This window comes from Amblyraja radiata, chromosome 23 (assembly GCF_010909765.2).
Source record: "Amblyraja radiata isolate CabotCenter1 chromosome 23, sAmbRad1.1.pri, whole genome shotgun sequence".
Taxonomy (NCBI): domain Eukaryota; kingdom Metazoa; phylum Chordata; class Chondrichthyes; order Rajiformes; family Rajidae; genus Amblyraja; species Amblyraja radiata.
In genome coordinates this window covers 39,673,734-39,694,103 of record NC_045978.1, presented here as the reverse complement: position 1 = coordinate 39,694,103, position 20,370 = coordinate 39,673,734, and the positions used below count along the sequence as shown (strand labels likewise).

Sequence of the window (20,370 nt, the reverse complement as noted above, 5' to 3'; positions counted from 1 at the left end):
CCAACATCGGGAACAATCTTCCTGCATCTAGCCCGTCCAACCCCTTAAGAATTTTGTAAGTTTCTATAAGATCCCCCCTCAATCTTCTAAATTCTAGCGAGTACAAGCCGAGTCTATCCAATCTTTCCTCATATGAAAGTCCTGCCATCCCAGGAATCAGTCTGGTGAACCTTCACTGTACTCCCTCTATGGCAAGAATGTCTTTCCTCAGATTAGGAGACCAAAACTGTACGCAATACTCCAGGTGTGGTCTCACCAAGACCCTGTACAACTGCAGTAGAACCACCCTGCTCCTATACTCAAATCCTTTTGCTATGAATGCTAACATACCATTCGCTTTCTTCACTGTCTGCTGCACCTGCATGCCTACTTTCAATGACTGGTGTACCATGACACCCAGGTCTCGTTGCATCTCCCCTTTTCCTAATCGGCCACCATTCAGATAATAGTCTACTTTCCTGTTTTTGCCACCAAAGTGGATAACCTCACATTTATCCACATTATACTGCATCTGCCATGCATTTGCCCACTAACCCAGCCTATCCAAGTCACCTTGCAGCCTCCTAGCATCCTCCTCATAGCTAACACTGCCCCCCAACTTTGTGTCATCCGCAAACTTGGAGATGTTGCATTCAATTCCCTCATCCAGATCATTAATATATATTGTAAATAGCTGGGGTCCCAGCACTGAGCCTTGCGGTACCCCACTAGTCACTGCCAGCCATTCTGAAAAGGACCCGTTGACTCCTACTCTTTGCTTCCTGTCTGCCAGCCAGTTCTCTATCCACATCAATACTGAACCCCCAATACCGTGTGCTTTAAGTTTGCATACTATTCTCTTATGTGGGACCTTGTCGAAAGCCTTCTGAAAGTCCAGATATAACACATCCACTGGTTCTCCCTTATCCACTCTACTAGTTACATCAGTTACCTTTTTTTGGCCATGCCCCACCTAATCACCTCTAAAATCCTGATGCCCCCCCCCCCCCCATATTTTAGCACGAGCAGACAAAGAAATAATTTTCAGAAAATGGAATTTACTCAAAATAACATCTGAAACATAAACTACATATGTTTACCTGTTGCCCCCCTTAAAAATCAAATTGCCCCCCTGTGGGGCGTACGCCCCACGTTGGGAACCACTGAGTTACATCCTCGAAAAATTCTATAAGATTCGTCAGACATGATTTACCTTTCATAAATCCATGCTGACTTTGTCCAATGATTTCACCACTTTCCAAATGTGCTGCTATCCCATCTTTAATAACTGACTCTAGCATTTTCCCCACTACCGATGTTAGACTAACTGGTCTGTAATTCCCCGTTTTCTCTCTCCCTCCCTTTTTAAAAAGTGGGGTTACATTAGTTACCCTCCAATCCTCAGGAACTACTCCAGAATCTAAAGAGTTTTGAAAAATTATTACTAATGCATCCACTATTTCTGGGGCTACTTCCTTAAGTACTCTGGGATGCAACCTATCTGGCCTTGGGAATTTATCGGCCTTTAATCCATTCAATTTACCTAACACCACTTCCCGGCTAACCTGGATTTCACTCAGTTCCTCCATCTCATTTGATCCCCGGTCCCCTGCTATTTCCGGCAGATTATTTATGTCTTCCTTAGTGAAGACAGAACCAAAGTAGTTATTCAATTGGTCTGCCATGTCCTTGTTCCCCATGATCAATTCACCTGTTTCTGACTGCAAGTGACCTACATTTGTTTTAACTAATCTTTTTCTCTTCACATATCTATAAAAAAACTTTTGCAGTCAGTTTTAATGTTCCCTGCCAGTTTTCTTTCATAATCTATTTTCCCTTTCCTAATTAAGCCCTTTGTCCTCCTCTGCTGGACTGAATTTCTCCCAGTCCTCTGGTAGGCTGCTTTTTCTGGCTAATTGTATCCATCAAATCACACCAAAACCATAACTCTACGAGCTCTCCCCTCAACCTCTGACATTCTAAAGAAAACAATCCAAATCAGCTCGACCTCTCTTTACAGCCAATACCGTCTAATCCAGGCAGCATCCTGGTAAACATCATTCTGCACCCTCTCCAAAGCCTCCACATCCTTCCTGTAATGGGGCGACCAGACTGCACACAAGACGACAAGAGTCAAGAGAGTTTTATTGTCATATGTCCCAGGTTCTTATTCTTCTTGCGTGTGGCGTGCACAGCCTAAAGTTGTTGGACAACTTGTTATTATTTGTGCACGCCAGGTTGATTGCATGTCGAAACAGGGCGGACCACGTGAAAGTTGCAATCTCCCACCCCATGTCCCAGGCTACTTACAGTAGCACAACAGAATATGTAAACATAGCAGGCTGTAAGCATATAATGAACGCCGGGGGGAAACTCCAAGGTGGCCCCAGTCAGAGTTGTATAAAGTTGCAGTGCCTGTATGTTGTCGTGAGGCTGCTGCTTCCGACATGCCACAAATAAGGATGGTAATAGATACTGTGGGCTAAAGGCATGCGACACTGCACCTTGCGGCGCTGGCAAGTGGCCGGTGTTCCTCGGTGAACCGCTGAACAGTTGAGCGAGTAGAACAAGAGGCGGCGGCGGGGCTGTGGGCAGGGCCACCTCGGCAGCATGTTACGGAATGAGGAAGCAGTTCCCGCGGGGAACAGTCTCACAATAGAGGCGCGTTTACAAAGTTAGCGAAACGGGGAGTTTCTGGCCAAAGGCGACTTGTGTGGGAAGGAATGAGGTTAACATTTAAATAACTTATTCACGAAAAATCCGAGAGGGAAAGGCACTAACGTCCACAACTTTGGCCAAGGTGCTGCCTGCAAGGGTGTGGTGCTTGACTGGTTTACAAAGAATCCGATTGAGCAAGTTATTGTTGAGAGCCAGCCCAGGAGAGGAGAGGCAGGTTGCAGCGTCCCCGGACTGGGGCGAGGACTGGAGGATGCGAGCAGGTGCTGGAGTTCACCCGCTGCCGCCGACACAAGCTGAGTGAAACACTGGAGGCTCGCCATGTCGCTCACACTCTATCTGAAAAAGGTGTCCAAACTCAGCGGCAAATATGACAGACTCGTCGTGGTCACCTTCCGAGGTAAGGGTCTTCCAAACGCGACCCGCTTCATCATCTGTGCACAGTCCCGCCAGTGAGACGTGGGGCTGGGAATGGGACCCAGCACCGGGCTCTGGGAACCGGCGGGACCAGGCGCTGGGAGGGGGCGATGGGATTCCCACAGCTATCTGCAATATCTGCATGTTTGCCCTTTAATTCCCACCGACCATTGGTGAGAGGGGGGGGGGGGGGGGGGGGGGGTTGTTCTTCCCAGTGCTCGGTTGGTGAGGGATGAAATTCAGTCCCTTGCGAGGGGTGACATGGAGCGTAGCAGGAGTTAAAATTGGCATGTAACAAAGGTAATGCCACTGTTATGGGAGATTTCAGTTTGCAGGTAGACTGGGAAAATCAGATTGGTTCAGGACCCCAAGAAATGGGAGTTTGTAGAGTGCCTCGTAGATGGATTATTAGAGCAGCTTGTACTGGAGCCTACCAGAGAGAAGGCAATTCTGGATTTAGTGTTGTCTAATGAACCAGATTTAATATGGGAACTCAAGGTAAAGGAACCGCTCGGAGGTTGTGACCATAATATGATAACTTTTAATCTGCAATTTGAGAGGGAGAAGGTTAAATCGGAAGTGTCAGTGTTGCAGTTGAACAAAGGGGAATATGAAGGCATGGGAGAGGAGCTGGCCAAGGTCGACTGGAAAAGGATCCTAGCAGGAATGACGGTGGAACAGCAATGGCAGGAATTTCTGGGCATAATCCAGAAGATGCAGGATCATTTCATTCCAAAGATGAAGAAAGATTCTAAGGGGAATAAGAGGCAATCGTAGCTGACAAGAGAAGTTAGGGATGGAATAAAACTAAAAGAAAAGGTGTATAACGTATCAAAGAGCAGTGGGAAGCCAGAGGATTGGGAAACTTTCAAAGGACAACAGAAGGTAACAAAAAGGTCAATAAGGAGTGAAAAGATGAAGTATGAGGGTAGGCTGGCCAAGAATATAAAGAAGGATAGTAAAAGATTCTTTAGGTATGTTAAGAGAAAAAGATTAGTAAAGACAAATGTGGGTCCCTTGAATGCAGAAACAGGTGAAATTATTATGGGGAACAAGGAAATGGCAGACGAGTTGAACAGGTACTTTGGTTCTGTCTTCACTAATGGAAACAAACAATCTCCCAGATGTACGAGAGGACAGAGGATCCAGGGACACAGAGGAATTGAAAGAAATTTGCATTAGGCAAATTGTATTGGATAGACTGATGGGGCTGAAGGCTGATAAATCCCCAGGGCCTGATGGTCTGCATCCCAGGGTACTCAAGGAGGTGGCTCTAGAAATCGTGGATGCATTGGTGATCATTTTCCAATGTTCTATAGATTCAGGATCAGTTCCTGTGGATTGGAGGGTAGCTAATGTTATCCCACTTTTCAAGAAAGGAGCGAGAGAGAAAATGGGGAATTATAGACCAGTTAGCCTGACATCGGTGGTGGGGAAGATGCTGGAGTCAATTATTAAAGAAGTAATAACGGCGCATTTGGATAGCAGTAAAAGGATTGGTCCAAGTCAGCATGGATTTATGAAGGGGAAATCCTGCTTGACTAATCCTGGAATTTTTTGATGATGTGACAAGTAAAATGGACGTAGGAGAGCCAGTGGATGTAGTGTATCTGGACTTTCAGAAAGCCTTTGATAAGGTCCCACACAGGAGATTAGTGGGCAAAATGAGAGCACATGGTATTGGGTTAGGGTATTGAAATGGATAGGGGATTGGTTGGCAGGCAAGAGACAAAGAGGAATTAACGGGTCCGTGTGAGAATGGCAGGCAGTGGCGAGTGGAGTGTCGCAAGGCTCGGTGCTGGGGCCGCAACTATTTACATATTAATGATTTAGATGATGGGACTAAAAGTAACACTTGCAAATTTGCAGATGACACAAAGCTGGGTGGCAGTGTGAACTGCGAAGAGGATGCTAGGAGATTGCAGGGTGACTTGGACAGGTTGAGTGAGTGGGCAGATGCATGGCATATGCAGTATAATGTAGATAAATGTGAGGTTATCCACTTTGGTGGCAAGAACAAGGAGGCTGATTATTATCTCAATGGTTTCAGATTAGGAAAAGGGGAAGTGCAACGAGACCTGGGTGTCCTTGTACACCAGTCACTGATAGTAAACATGCAGGTACAGCAGGCAGTGAAGAAAGCTAATGGCATGTTGGCTGTCATAACATGAAAAATTGAGTACAGAAGTAAAGAGGTCCTTCTGCAGTTGTACAGGGCCCTGGTGAGACCACACCTGGAGTATTGTGTGCAGTTTTGGTCTCCTTATTGTAGGAAGGACGTCCTTGCTATCAGGGCCGGCCTTAGGTGGTGCGGGGCCCAATTGGGAACAATTTTGGTGAGCCCCAGATTCCCAGTCAAGGTCTGTAGATTCATAGAAATACAAATAAAGTCTATTATAGACTTTATATCTCTATGGCAGAATGGAAAGTAATCAAAATGTGCGTTTAAAAGTGCCTGCGAGTTAATGGACCAAACAGATCTAAGCTACATTTTAATATAAAATTGCATACATGTAATCCTAGAAGTAACAAGAAAAATGTGTACATCAGAAGTTGGGATGTAATGTTAAAATTGTACAAGGCATTGGTGAGGCCAATTCTGGAGTATGGGGTACAATTTTGGTCGCCTAATTATAGGAAGGATGTCAACAAAATAGAGAGAGTACAGAGGAGATTTACTAGAATGTTGCCTGGGTTTCAGCGACTAAGTTACAGAGAAAGGTTGAACAAGTTAGGGCTTTATTCTTTGGAGCGCAGAAGGTTAAGGGGGGACTTGATAGAGGTCTTTAAAATGATGAGAGGGATAGACAGAGTTGACGTGGATAAGCTTTTCCCGCTGAGAGTAGGGAAGATTCAAACAAGGAGACATGACTTGAGAATTAAGGGACAGAAGTTTAGGGGTAACATGAGGGGGAACTTCTTTACTCAGAGAGTGGTGGCTGTGTGGAATGAGCTTCCAGTGGAAGTGGTGGCGGCAGGTTCGTTTTTATCATTTAAAAATAAATTGGATAGTTATATGGACGGGAAAGGAATGGAGGGTTATGGTCTGAGCGCAGGTATATGGGACTAGGGGAGAATACGTGTTCGGCACGGACTAGAAGGGTCGAGATGGCCTGTTTCCGTGCTGTCATTGTTATATGGTTATATGGTTATCACCTTTGAAAAGTACATAGTTAAAAGACCACTTGTTTTAGTGACTTTGAAATGAAACAAAAAGAAATTTAATTAACTAGATCCTGGAAAACCAATAACCATTGTCGAAAAACCAGTCCAGGCATGACATTTTGGGCTTCATTCCCATCCTAACTTAGAGAGGGGGGAGGGGGGAGGGTGTGGGGTGTGTGTGTGTGTGTGTCCGTCCGTCCGTGTCCCCCGACCCACCCCCCCACCCGGGCCGGCCCTCCCTGTATTGTTGAGCGCGTCTCCCTGGGGAGAGAGAGGGCTCAAGCCGGGGCTGTGTGCGTGAAGTACGATGACTGGAGGGGTGGGAGCACTGCCCCGGCACTGTGCGGGAACGACCCACCTCCCCTTTCTCAATTCCCCTTCACACACCCTCCCCGTCTACCCCTTTGTTCCCCCTCTACCCCTCTATTCTCTCTCCACCCCTCTCTCACCCCTCAACCCGGGGTACATCTACCCGAGCCGAGAGCATATTACTCCAATTGGCTTAAGACCGCCCCTGCTTGCTATTGAAGCAGTGCAGCGAAGGTTCACAAGGTTAATTCCCAGGATGGCGGGACTGTCATATGAGGAAAGATTGGAAAGATTTGGCTTTTAATTGGAAATTCACTGGAATTTAGGATGAGGGGGATCTTATAGAAACATATAAAATTATAAAAGGACTGGACAAGCTAGATGCAGGAAAAATGTTCTCAATGTTGGGGGAAGTCCAGCACCAGGGCGCCTCAGTCTAAAAATAAATGGAAGGCCATTTAAAATTGAGATGAGAAAAAACATTTTCTCGCAGAGAGTTGTCAATCTGTGGAATTCTCTGCCACAGATGGCAGTTGAGGCCAATTCACTGGATGAATTCAAAAAAGAGTTAGATGGACCTCTAGGGGCAAGCGGAAATAAGGTATATGGGGAGAAGGCAGGCACGGGTTACTGATTGGATGAATGGCGGTGTAGGCTCGAAGGGGCAAATGGCCTCCTCCTGCATCTATTTTCTATATCCATATTTTCTATATTTTCCTCGTCATGTCTGCAGCTTCTGTACCCATAAACATTGACCCATCAGTCCTGCCCATCCTGCAAGCCTGTTTCTATAGTTCCTAGTCCCAGGTGCCTATCCATGCTCCGTGTTCATCTTCCTTACCTGTTGGGCTTCTCACATTAAAATAAATGCACGATAGTCAGGCCCCTCACTCCCTGTCCCTCCCCTGCTTGCCCCGACCAATGCATTTGCTTGCTTGCTTTAATTCTGCGTTTGCCTCAAGTTTCTTGTCGACCACGCCACTGCTTTGAGCCGCAATCTCCGTGCCGGGTTAGTTTAAACCCTGTCGAAGTTTACAACCTGCCCTGAGATCAAGTGGACAATGTTTACATTCAATAATGATCATGAAAATGAGAGGGGATCACATTGAAAATTCTAAAATTATGACAGGGTTGGTCTGTGGATGTTTATGCTTAAGTGGCTGGAGTGGATCAAATAATGAGTCATGCTTCAGGACAAAAGAATTGGGATCTGTGGTGAATCTGTGGAAGTTTCAACCTCAGAGGATTATAGCGGCCAAGTCTCTGTATAACGTCAGAGATGTTCTAGATGCAGAAATCATAAAGGAACTTGGAGAATGAGAAATCTGATATTGAGATAAATGGAAAGCCATGATTGAGCAGTGGGGGCAAGTATAAGGAACTAATTTGTATACTCTTGCTTCTATTTTCTATGCACCTGTTCCTTTTTTCATACAAACAGCAAAAATACCTGCACTAGACATCCCAGCGTTTCCAGGGATGCAATGGCCAAAATAGTGGCGGCTAGCGCTATTTTATTTCTGCCCCCTCTGGTTTTAAGGAATGGTGTAAGATTTTTGAGTGGGGCCATTAATTAAATATGAGTCTTACAGCACGGACATGGCCCAGGCTGACCATTTTGACCATTTACACATCCCAATTTCTCCACATTAGGACTGTACCCTTCTATGCCTCATCAATTTGTCTACCTAAATGTATTTTAATCACCTTGTGATTGTTACTATTCCACTGCTGCTTCTGGCAGAAGAGATTAGTTTAATTGGGTATTGTGATCAACACAAACTTTGTGGGTTGAAGGGCCTGTTTCTGACCTGTATTATTCTGCTCCATCTGTATCGCCCTTCTTAAATATAGGAACAACATTGGCTATTCTGCTGTCCTCTAGGATCTCGCATCTAGCTAAAGAGGATACAAAGATCATGGATAAGGCCCCAGCAAACTCATCCCTTTCTCCTTCAGTATCTTAGGATGGATTCCATCAGTCCCAGAAGAATGAACCACTCAATGTTTTCATGAGACTCAACATCTCCTCCTTAATATTGACATGTCCCAGAATATTAACATATCTCTCCCTGATTTAATTATCCTTCAAGTTCTTGTCCATGGTGAATATTGATGCAAAGTACTTATTTAGGACCTTCCCCTCTTCCTCTGGCGCTATGTGTAAATTCCCTCCTTTATCCTTGTGGACCTGCCCTCTTCCTAGCTACCTTTGTTGTTTTAAATGTACTATACGTATAAAATACCTAGGGATTCTCATTAATCCAACACCAAGATTTCATGCTACTTTCAACTAATTCCATGATCAAGATATTAATGGTTTCCTTTATATTCATAGGCCTTGTCATAGGTGTATTTCAGTTTTATACACCTTGCATATACTTTTTCTTTTTAACTACATTTATAATTCTCTTGTCTAAGATTACTGAACCTTAACATGAATATCCTTCATCCTCAGAGGAACATGATGACCACGTCAGATTTATCCCAAACAGTCATTCCCAATCTCCTCGCCCCAGTTCCTGTCTAACACTATTCTAATTAGCGTTCCCCCACTTTAGCATTTTCACCCAAGGACCAGACTTGCTCTTGTCCATAAATAGCTTAAACCTTACAGAGTTATGATTGCTGTTCCCAAAATGCTCCCCCACTGAAACTGCAATCACTCCCAAATGCAAAGTCGATATGATCCATTTTACACCAGGTCTATCTACATACTGTTTCAATAAACCTTCCTGGCTATACCTAACAAATTCTGCCCCATATAAGCCTCTGCCACCAAGGAAGTCCCGGTCAATATCTGAGGTAATTAAAATCGGCCGATACACCAACACTGTTTTTTAGATCTTTCCTTAATCTGCCTGAAAATCTGTTCCTCTACCTCTCACTGGCTATGAGGAGGCTTGTTGTAGACTCCCAGCAATAGTTATTGCTGAGATCTGTTTGTATGGTCTCACTGGGTGAACCCTCTAGGATGACCTCTCTAAGTGTAGTTGTGATATTTTGAATGCATCATTGCAGAATTGGTTGGGCAAAGTAATTAATTGTCCTTTAGTTTATGATTTTACCACAGTTCAAAAAATATAGATAGATAATCTAAGAATAACAATGATATAGATTGGATAAAGATTGTCGTCGCTGATGTGAACTAATTAAGAATGTTTTCCTTCTTCTGTTGTAGGCTATACATACTCGACTAGAAAAGTCCAGTGTGAGTTCGAGGCTATTGTCAATGAGGTGAGCCTTAATGTTTGGACTTAATGCCATTTCATCCCCAACAAGAGCTCTAGAACGCACTATATCTCTGTTGATTTTGTAATCAAATCTTTCCTTGGTAATTGCACATTCTCTTACTGCTTGGCTCTGTGGAATGCAAGACGATTACAAAACAAATGGAACCTCAACATGTGACTTAACATCCATCATCCTGCCACAACCAGAGAGCAGTACTGAATTACTATCTACCTCTTTGGTGACCCTCGGACTATCCCAGATTGGACTTTGCTGACTTAAACGTTAACGTTGCACTAAACGTTATTCCTTTATCATGTGTCTATACACTGTAAATGTCTCGATTGTATTCATGTATTGTCTTTCTGCTGACTGGATAGCACGCAACAAAAGCTTTTCACTGTACCTCTGTACACGTGACAATAAACAACTGTTTTTGATGGGTGCAGGGCTCAGTAACATGATCAGTTATTACCACAGTTGGTAATTGTTTCATGGCCTGGAATAAAGCCAACCTTTCCCATTAAACAAACAGGCCTCCACCCTTTGATAAAGGGCCTCAGACTAGAAATGTTGACTCTGATTCTCTTGCCAAGATGCGGCCTGACCCGCTGAGTATTTCCAGCAGTTCCTGTTCCTGTTTTGATTTTGATTTCCAACATTTGCATTAAAAATAACATTTTGTTGGCTCTTTTCAAATGTAACCTCTGACTGTGAATATCAGCAAGGTCTTTCAAAGGTTCAAAGGTTCAAAGGTTCCTTGTAATTGCACATTCTCTTACTGCAAGGAGGACATCGTAACGTCTGCCCAGGTTTCCCCCAATTTGAGGAAGGACATTCTTGCTATTGAGGGAGTGCAGCGTAGGTTCACAAGGTTAAATCCCGGGATGGCGGGACTGTCATATGCTGAGAGAATGGAGCGGCTGGGCTTGTATACTCGGGAATTTAGAAGGATGAGAGGGGATCTTATTGAAACATATAAGATTATTAAGGGTTTGGACACGCTAGAGCCAGGAAACATGTTCCCGATGTTGGCGGAGTCCAGAACCAGGGGCCGCAGTTTAAGAATAAGGGGTAAGCCATTTAGAACGGAGATGAGGAAACACTTTTTCACACAGAGAGTTGTGAGTCTGTGGAATTCTCTGCCTCAGAGGATGGTGGAGTCCGGTTCTCTGGATGCTTTCAAGAGAGAGTTAGATAGAGCTCTTAAAGATAGCGTAGTCAGGGGATATGGGGTGAAGGCAGGAACGGGGTACTGATTGTGGATGATCAGCCATGATCACATTGAATGGCGGTGCTGGCTCGAAGGGCCGAATGGCCTACTCCTGCACTTATTGTCGATTGTCTATCCCCAGATGGAATTGTTGGACTGGGCTCCAGCTTGAGGTCTCTGTGGAGGAGGTAGTTTGGAAGCAGTCAGGAGCAAGTGATGGTGTAGTCTGCATCTGCAATGATCAGAACTGGCACCATTCACATCTAAATGACACATCTGGAATAACAATTATAATTTGAGCCACTTTTAAAGCCCACGTACACTCATTCAAAATAGGAATGAATAAAGTGAACACCATGGGTTATGAGATATAACCATCTTGACAAATCTTCCTTAAACAAAACAGTGTACATATTTTATTGCCTCGCTCTGCCCAATGAGTCATTGGTTTGGGACGGTGTTGGATAAACAAGCTGTTTAACTAAAGGGAAGAATGTAGTCCATCACTTCAGTTGTTGCTGCTTTCAGTTCACCTGTGGTAAGCAGATAGGAATTCAAATAGGAGTGACAACCACCCTTCATTAGTGAAGCTGGGTGTGTCTTTGGAGAAAATCAATGTCTGTTGACATTGATTTGTTTTTAGTCAAGTCAGAGGCTTTCGCATTGCAGATTCCCAGAGCAGGTTCATGTGAAACATGTGTGAACATCTACATCAGGGAAAGATATATATGGTCAATGTTGGAGAGTCACACAAAGTACATGGTCTCCTCTGGCAACGAAGTGGATAATGAACGGATCGCTCCACTCACTGACCAGTCCGCTGTTGCTTTGTACCTGCTCAAGGATTTCCTGAAATTCACGTTCAACAGTAACAGCTGTATTTCCTCATACTTTTGGATTCAATAACTTAAAACACGTCAATATTTAATCAAACATGAAGGTGGAGTCAGTGCTGAAAACAAGTGCAGTGGAAAGGGTTCAGTAAATGAGTCATGACGCAGGAAATGCTGCAAATTCATCTTGTACACAATCAGTGAACCCTGAAACAGCGTCAACTGGAGAGGGTGGAAACTCCTTTGCCAGTGTTTGTTTGGTAGAATCTGACCCACCTTAAGTAAAATCGGGTGGGGATTGCAGAAACTAGAATTAGCCGAGAACCAAAATAAATCTTATAAAGGGCATCAAATGGATACAATGTCTCCCTATCGTTCCCTGGCAAATATTTATCCCTTAAATAACAATTGAAAGACAATTGAAATGATCTTCATCTTGATGTTCAAATTACTTGCATTTTTCTCTACATTATATTTGAAAAGTAAATGTGACTTCTGAGATGTGCTGCATTAGGAATAAGTGCTACAGAAGGAGGGATTGTGTGTTTGGCGATGTAGGTGAGGTACCAGACAAGTTGTTTGCATCAGCTATCAGCATGGAGGTCAGTGTGGGGGATACTAACATGCAAGGGCAGTTAGAGATTAAGGGGGAGGTGGTGGCTGTTGAAGAGCATTAAGGTGGCTAAATCCCCAGCACCTGATGGGACCTATCCTCGGCAATTGAGAGAGACGAAGGAGAAGATTGTGGGAGCATTGACGAAGATCTTTGCGTCGTCACTAGCCACATGTGAGGCCCCAGAATGTTGTTCTTTTACTTAAGAATGGATGTAGAGGGAATCCAGGGAATTGTAGGCCAGTGAGCCTCATGTCAGTGGCAGGGAAACCTTATGGGTAGGATTTTCTCCCATTTGAAAGAGAATGGGTTATTTATGGACAGCCTGCTTGGCTTTGTACATGGTAGGCCCTGTTTTACTAACTTGACCATGTTTTTTGAGGTGACGAAGGTGATCGATAAGGGTAGGGGGATGGATGATGACTGCATGGGTTTTTGTAAGGCACTTGATGTATTGAAGTATAAAGTCCCCCATGGTAGGCTGGTCGAGAAGATTAAGATGCATGGCATTTACAGTGGTTTGGTGGTGTGCATTCAGAACTGGTTTACTGATAGGAGGCAGAGGGTTGAAGGACATTATTCAGGCTGGAGGTCTGTGACCAGTGGAGTTTCACAAGGATGTCTGTTGGGACTTCTGCAGTTTGGAAGTAAACATGGATGGGTTGGTTAGTAGGTTTGCAGATGGCACCAAGATTGCTGGGGTTGCGGACTGTGAGGAAGGCTGTCGAGGTGTACAAGGGGATGTCGATCAGCTATAGAAATGGGCGGGGAAATGGCAGATGGAGTTTAATCTGAACAAATGTGAGGTGTGAGGTAGATAGAGTGTAAAGACGGCATATGGTGTGCTTGCTTTCATAGGTTAGGGCATGGGGCATGGGGCATGGGGCATGGCGCATCAGAGTCAGGAAGATATGATGCGGTTTTATAGCACTTTGGTGAGGTCACATTTGGAGTTTTGTGTACAGTTCTGGCCGCCCCATTAAAGTAATGTGAAGGCTTTGGCAATGGTGCAGGGGCCTGGTCAGGTTGCTCATGTTAACATGAGTGATGATCATTCAACACGGGGCAGTTCAGCTGTTATTTACAAGTGTATCCAGCCCCCTCTGCCTCCTTCCCCTCCCCCACCCCCATCAAACTGGAACCCAGTCCCTCCCCTTCTCCATCCCCCCGAGACCAGGTCCCAGTCCCCTCCTCCATCCCCCACCTCAGATCGGAAGCCCAGACCCCTTCCCCTGCCCCCCCCCCCCCCCCCTCCACCTCCACCCATATGACCTTGTCTTTTTCTTCTTCTTGCGTGTGGCGTGCACAGCCTAAGTTGTAGGACAACTTGTTCTATTTAATCTTATTTGATTGTGCACGCCGGGTTGAATGCATTCGTCAAAACAGGACGGACCAGGTGAAGGTTGCAATCTCCCACCCCAATGACCTTGTCTGTATGTACTGGACAGGCAGTCTAGATCCGGAATCTGCTTTGATCTGTCCATGCCTCGCCAGCTTGGGGCTTTGCTAGGTTTTACTCATAGAATCAGAGAACTGTACTGCACACAAGCAGTCCTTTCCGGTCCACTCTGTCCGCACTGACCGTGGTCCTTCTGATGTTTGCCAACATTGCTCCTGATTTCCCCAACACCTTTCCTTTCCAAGTATTTACAAGCAGCAACGTGGAATTTAGGGCAATAAGTGGAACACACAGGAAAATGACGGCTTGGCCTCATGCAAAACACAAATTGGCAGCTTACGATCAGGCCTGGAGCTCAGGTAAACAATGTAAATGTTGCTATCAGAGTGCAGGAGAGACATGAAAATCCCAAGGTACAAGGTCTTTCTTTCACACTCAATCAGCTGAAACAATACATAACATCTCCAAATCAGCAACCTGTTTTATAAATTTTTTATATGTTGTTGCACAGAATCTGAATTATTTGCAATAACCAAGAATGCCTTTACGTTGCAGGAGTTCATCTGGCCTCATTATGGAAGGGACATCAAGGAAGAGATGTTGGAGATCAAAGTGTACAATTACAGCAAGCTCTTCAGCAACAGGTGTGTCCCTCTGCTCATTTCCCCCAGGGAAGCACAGGTTCTAGCTTGGCATTTAGCATAGTACATCAATCACGCTGCACGATATGTATGGTTAAGGTGGGTACAGGTAGTCTAGCCGGCTGGTGGACATTTGTGATATTTGCAAGACAAGAGTGATCATCTGATCAGGGATTGCAATAGACAATAGGTGCAGGAGTGGGCCATTTGGCCCTTTGAGCCTGCACCGCCATTCAATGTGATCATGGCTGATCATCCCCACTCAGTACCCCATTCCTGCCTTCTCCCCATATCTCCTGACTGCTATTTTTAAGAGCCCTATCTAGCTCTCTCTTGAAAGCATCCAGAAAACCTGCCTCCACCGCCCTCTGAGGCAGAGAATTCCACAGACTCACCACTCTCTGTGAGAAAAAGTGTTTCCTCGTCTCCGTTCTGAATGGCTTACTCCTTATTCTTAAACTGTGGCCCCTGGTTCTGGACTCCCCCAACATCGGGAACATGTTTCCTGCATCTAGTGTGTCCAAGCCCTTAACAATCTTATATGTTTCAATGAGATCCCTTCTCAACCTTCTAAACTCCAGAGTGTACAAGCCCAGCTGCTCCATTCTCTGAGCATATGACAGTCCCGCCATCCCGGGAATTATCCTTGTTGCAGAAGAGGGTCTCTGGGAAAGGTGTTCTACATGGTACCCTCAGTCTGAAGAAGGATCCCGGCCCGAAATGTCACCAATTTCCTCTCGCTAGAGATGCTGCCTGTCCTGCTGAGTTACTCGAGCATTTTGTGCCTATCTTCGGGGTAAACCATCATCTGCAGCACCTTCCTACACATGTTGTGTTCTCCATAGTGTTAGGAAAGGGATTTATCTTGGTTAGAGGGATGTGAGGGAAATGATTGGATTGAGAAGGAGATGTGTGAAGATATGTATCTTCCAAGCCGTAAACACCCCTCAAGAACTAAATCCCTCCCACAGCCAACCCAAACTCACTTCCCCTGACCAGAAGTCTCCACAAAATCCTGCCCCAAATCTCCCAACACTCTGAACTTGCATGGAGCAGCACAGCACAGGAACAGGCCCTTCATCTCACAATGTCCATGCCGAACATGATGCCATTTTCACTAACCTCTGCCTGCATGTGATCCACATCTCTCCATTCCTTGCTGATAGTTTACACAGCTCATGAGGGGACTATAAGTCTGGTGAGGTTTGGGACTAGAGTGTCAATTATTCTATTGGGACGAGGTTCATCCGGATTTCTATTAAGACTGAGGTGAGAAAAAACTTTTTCACCTGGAGAGTTGTGAATTTATGGAATTCCCTGCCACAGAGGGCAGTGGAGGCCAAGTCACTGGATGGATTTAAGAGAGAGTTAGATAGAGCTCTAGGGGCTAGTGGAGTCAAGGGATATGGGAGAAGGCAGGCATGGGTTATTGATATGGGACGATCAGCCATGGCTCGAAGGGCCGAATGGCCTCCTCCTGCACCTATTTTCTATGTTTATATGTTTCTATGATGCTAGGTAGACTAAAATGCTGTAGGAACTCAGCGGGTGAGGCAGCATCTATGGAGAGAAGAAATAGGCGACGTTTCGGGTCGAGATCCTTCTTCAGACTTGGTTTAGAGGATATTAGCTACGAGAGTTTGGACAAACTCGGTTTCTGTTCTCTGGCGCGTAGGAGCGGAGATTTAATAGAAGTTTATAAAATTATAAGAGGTAAAGATAGGTGAGACGATGAGAATCTTTTCTCCAGGGTAGAAATGTCAAAGACTTGCGAGCACAGCTTTAAGGTGAGAAGGGGAAAGTTTAAAGGAGATGTGTGGGGCAAGTGTTTTACACAGAAAGTGGGGGGCGCTTGGAACATGCCAGGAGTGGTGGTGGAGGCAGATATGATAGTGGCATATAGGAGCTTTCAGATGGCCAAGGAATGGAGAGATGTGGATCGCATGCAGACAGCAGAGATTAGTGCAAATGGCATCATGTTCGGCATGGACATTGTGAGATGAAGGGCCTGTTCCTGTGCTGTACTGCTCTATGTAAGTTCAGAGTTCAGACTATTGGGAGCTTTGGGGTAGGATTTCGTAGAGACATCTGGTCAGGAGAAGCGAGTTTGGGTTGGCTGGGGGGAGGGATTCAGTTCTTGAGGGGTGTTGAAGGTTTGGATGGTCTGGACCTTGCATCAAGGTGGGCGTTAGTGGGAGTGGATGATGTTGGTGTTTGTTGATGCTCAAGTTGGAAAGAGCTGGTGGCATTTCCAACAATCACCACTTTGAAAATGATTGCTTTTGATCCACTGACCAACCTTCTGAAAATCTACTTGAAAAATACATCTTATGTTTATGTTAAAATGTGTTTTGGTGTGTTCCGTTGCTTTTTATTTGTATGACTGAGTTGGCAAATGAAATTGCTCGTATGTTGCAAAGCATTCTAGGCTAACAAAGTATTATTGTGCTTGTGATTGTGAATGTGATTGTGATTTACTTGAAAAATATGAGTAATCTAACAATTTGAATTAAGCTACATGTAAAGAGCAGGAGTTACCGGAAAACATTTAAAACATCAGATTGTTCAAATTGGGCAGATTGAAAATGGATGGCTACGTTTCTTAATGTGCTTGTCCCATGGAGCAAAGGAGGAAGAATCTGAACGTTTCTTGTAGAAAGGAGAGACGACTAGAAGCTGAATGTCATGTGTGTATCACCTTTGCTCAGTTTTCTTCCATTGGCCATTAGCATATGAGTCCTGTTGTGACAAATGGCTTCTGTCCTTCCCTCCAACTACACTGATCAGGATGGTTTGCAGCTTCAAGAGGACACGTTATTGTTTGTGTTTCATCCAAAATAAATGCCAGGGCGCTGCTAGGATGTGAATTTCTGCCATCAAGAATTGTGTCCAATGTCTAGAGACTATAACCAACGTGCAGCAGCAGAATAATTATCGAAGGGTTCCCTTTATTTTAGGCTGCTGGGTCGCTTGCAGATCAGTCTTCAACAGGTGACCAAAACTGGCCACCTCGTTCTCAAGGAAGCTCTGGTTGACAAGAAGAATTCTCTAACAGATGTGAGTATTACTCTGTTTCCTAATTCCGAGATTCAAGAAGTGATGATGAGTAAGGGGATAACTTGGGATTATTTTGATCTGGTTCTTCCCTTTCAGTGACTATGTGGCTGAGAGTGAGAGCAGGTGGAGATCTGATGCCATGTCCTTCCTAAAGCTGACAGACATGCACTGGTCAGGGTCGTTCGTGCACAACCCACAAGGGGCACTTTCCCTCCCTATGGCCAATATCACTGACTTTCAGTAAGATCACCAGAGGGTACCCACTTTAGGGTGACATTAATCTGAGCATGCAAGTGTACCTGGACTGAAGCTTCAGACTGAAGAAGGGCCTCCCGAAAAGTCACCCATTCCTTCTCTCCAGAGATGCTGCCTATCCCACTGAGTTACTCCAGCATTTTGTGTCTATCTTCGGTGTAAACCAGCATCTGCAGTTCCTTCCTACATAGATGATATTTCCAAATGAGCAAATAAGTTGAAAGAATTGCTGTGTTCTCAAGACAAACTTTCACAACCTAATCTATTATTTTTCTCAAATCGGTACTTTGGTACGGTGGGTCCATTTTGGTCAGAGCCCGGCTGTTGATTGGAAGTTACTGTAATTTTCTGGAAATTTCGCATATGCAAGATAAATGTTTTTTATTAAATATTAATTTTTCAACTTTCATTTTCATGCCTAATCAAGTATTTGATTGTTAATGGTTTCTCTATTGATGGTCTTATTTCATTTTTTTCTATCTGCCATATTTTGTTTTCATCCCACTTCCTGCCCCTTGCTATGTACCTGCCCAACAGGGGGGTAGTTCTGTGTATTTAGCTCATCTGGACGTGGTTCTAGTGAAGCAGACCAGTGTCTACCTGGTCTCAGCACTGATTTCATGCACTCTACAAACTAACAACTTTTGGTTCATATTCTTACTGCAGGATTCTGACCAGCCAAACTCTCTAACTCGTGAAACACAGGCAGGCTAGAATGGAGTATCATTCTGTTCTGGTTGTATGCACCAAATAGCGTCAGACAGGTGGAAAGATCAGACCGCATGCCACTAAACCTGTCTGACTTGCAAATTAGAAAGGGCAGCTGATAATGAGTAAGCACCTTCACTTGGCAGCTTGTTGCTATGGCATTATCTCAAAACACAGCACAAGAATCAAATGATGTCTGCTAACTCTGGGCTCCCACATTCTTTTAGTGTTGACGCACTTGAAAGGCATCAAGGAAAAATGCTGTAGAATTGTTGCCAAGACAGGACGCTGGAGGATAAATGCCATTACCTCTGGGTCACTCGTTTTTCCGAGTATTACCAGCTTAAGAATTATTGGCAGACATTTCATGTTCAGCAACCTTAAACGCTGTTGGGGTGTTCGAGTCAGTTTTTTAAAAGCAGGTTCTCGTGAATGAGGAGTGCTAGAGTATAGGTGGAACAGCACCATCAACAAAATAAAACATAAAAAACATATTAAAGAAAATATTTGCTCTTTCCACCTCCAATTCCCCCCCCCCCCCCCCCCCCTCCCCTCTCCCCCACCACATTCGGTCTGAAGAAGGATCCCGACCCGAAACATCACCTATCCATGTAAATCATAGACATTGCCTGACCCGCTGAGTTACTCCGGAACTTTATGTCTATCTTTGGTACAAACCAGCATCTGCAGTTCCTTTTTATTACATACTGAATAGAACAGTACTACACAGGAACAGGTCTTTCAGCCATCATTTCTGTAGTGACCATGGTGCCAATCAACCATTGCATATGATCCCTCTATTCTGTCGGTCTGTTTAAATGCCTCCTAAATGCTGTTATAATATGTTTCTACCGCCCACCACTCTGTATCGAAACAAAATGTCTGACAAATCTCCTTTAAACTTTCACCTATCATCTTAAATCTCTGGTATTTGACATTTCCATATTGGGGAAAAGTACTCTGACTGTCTACCCTATCTACACCACTCATAATTACAGGTATTTCTATCAAGTCACTCCTCGACCTCCAACATTTCAAGAAAAAAAATCCAAGCTAACCAAATTCTCCGGATAGCGAATTCTCTCAACTCGGGCAACATCCTGGTGAACCTCTTCTGCACTCCCTTCAAAGCCTCTACATCCTTCCTACTGTGTGGTGACATGAACTGCAGATGGCCTAAACTAAGTGTTGTACAGCTGCATGGTGGCACAGCGGTAGAATTGCTATCTCACAGCGCCAGAGACCCGGGTTCGATCCTGACTATGGTTGCTGTCTGTATGGAGTTTGTTCATTCTCTCCATGGTTTTCCCCAGGTGCTCCGGTTTCCTCCAACACTCCAAAGTCCTTGATGATCATTGTACCATAGTAGAGGTATCAAAAACAAGAGGACATACATTAATGTGAAAGGAAGGAGTTTTGAAGGGGAGTTGAGGGGAAACATTTTACACCAAGTGATTGATATCTGCAACTCACTGCCAGATGAGGATTCAGATACACCACGTGTTGCTATCTTTGTCTGATTTCAGATACTGGTGGATCTGGAGATCCGGTACCTACCGGTCGAAGGAGCTGTGGGAACGTGGGCAGAAAATGACTTTGTGGTTGATTTAAGTGACGGGTTAGTGAATATTCATCATATATAGCATATCCATAGAGATTTCATCCATGTCCATTCCAGTCCTGTTACTTTCCCTGTTCCCGTGATGGGTCTGCTGATGGGAACAGGAATTTGTCAGTTTCACATCCGCTGGTGAAGGAGCAGACGGAGGTATGGTTGACTGAACCAGAGCTACTCACCTTCCAATTCAGAAATGTGCCAGTTACCAGAGGAGTCAGATAGCATGGTCTGGACAGAGTGATCAGAGGTAGGTTTA

General features: G+C 44.6%; 1 protein-coding gene across 1 annotated transcript in view; it reads left to right on the top strand.

Moving 5' to 3' along the window:
- Positions 1 to 2,562: 2,562 nt before the first annotated feature.
- The window catches only part of LOC116986494 (fer-1-like protein 4), a 119,088-nt gene continuing 101,280 nt past the window's right edge, over positions 2,563 to 20,370 (top strand). The window contains exons 1-5 of the mRNA XM_033042076.1: positions 2,563 to 3,055; positions 9,728 to 9,783; positions 14,391 to 14,479; positions 17,434 to 17,533; positions 20,023 to 20,114. Coding sequence (XP_032897967.1) covers positions 2,977 to 3,055; positions 9,728 to 9,783; positions 14,391 to 14,479; positions 17,434 to 17,533; positions 20,023 to 20,114 — 416 coding nt within the window. The 5' untranslated portion in view covers positions 2,563 to 2,976. The remainder of the gene's footprint in view (positions 3,056 to 9,727; positions 9,784 to 14,390; positions 14,480 to 17,433; positions 17,534 to 20,022; positions 20,115 to 20,370) is intronic.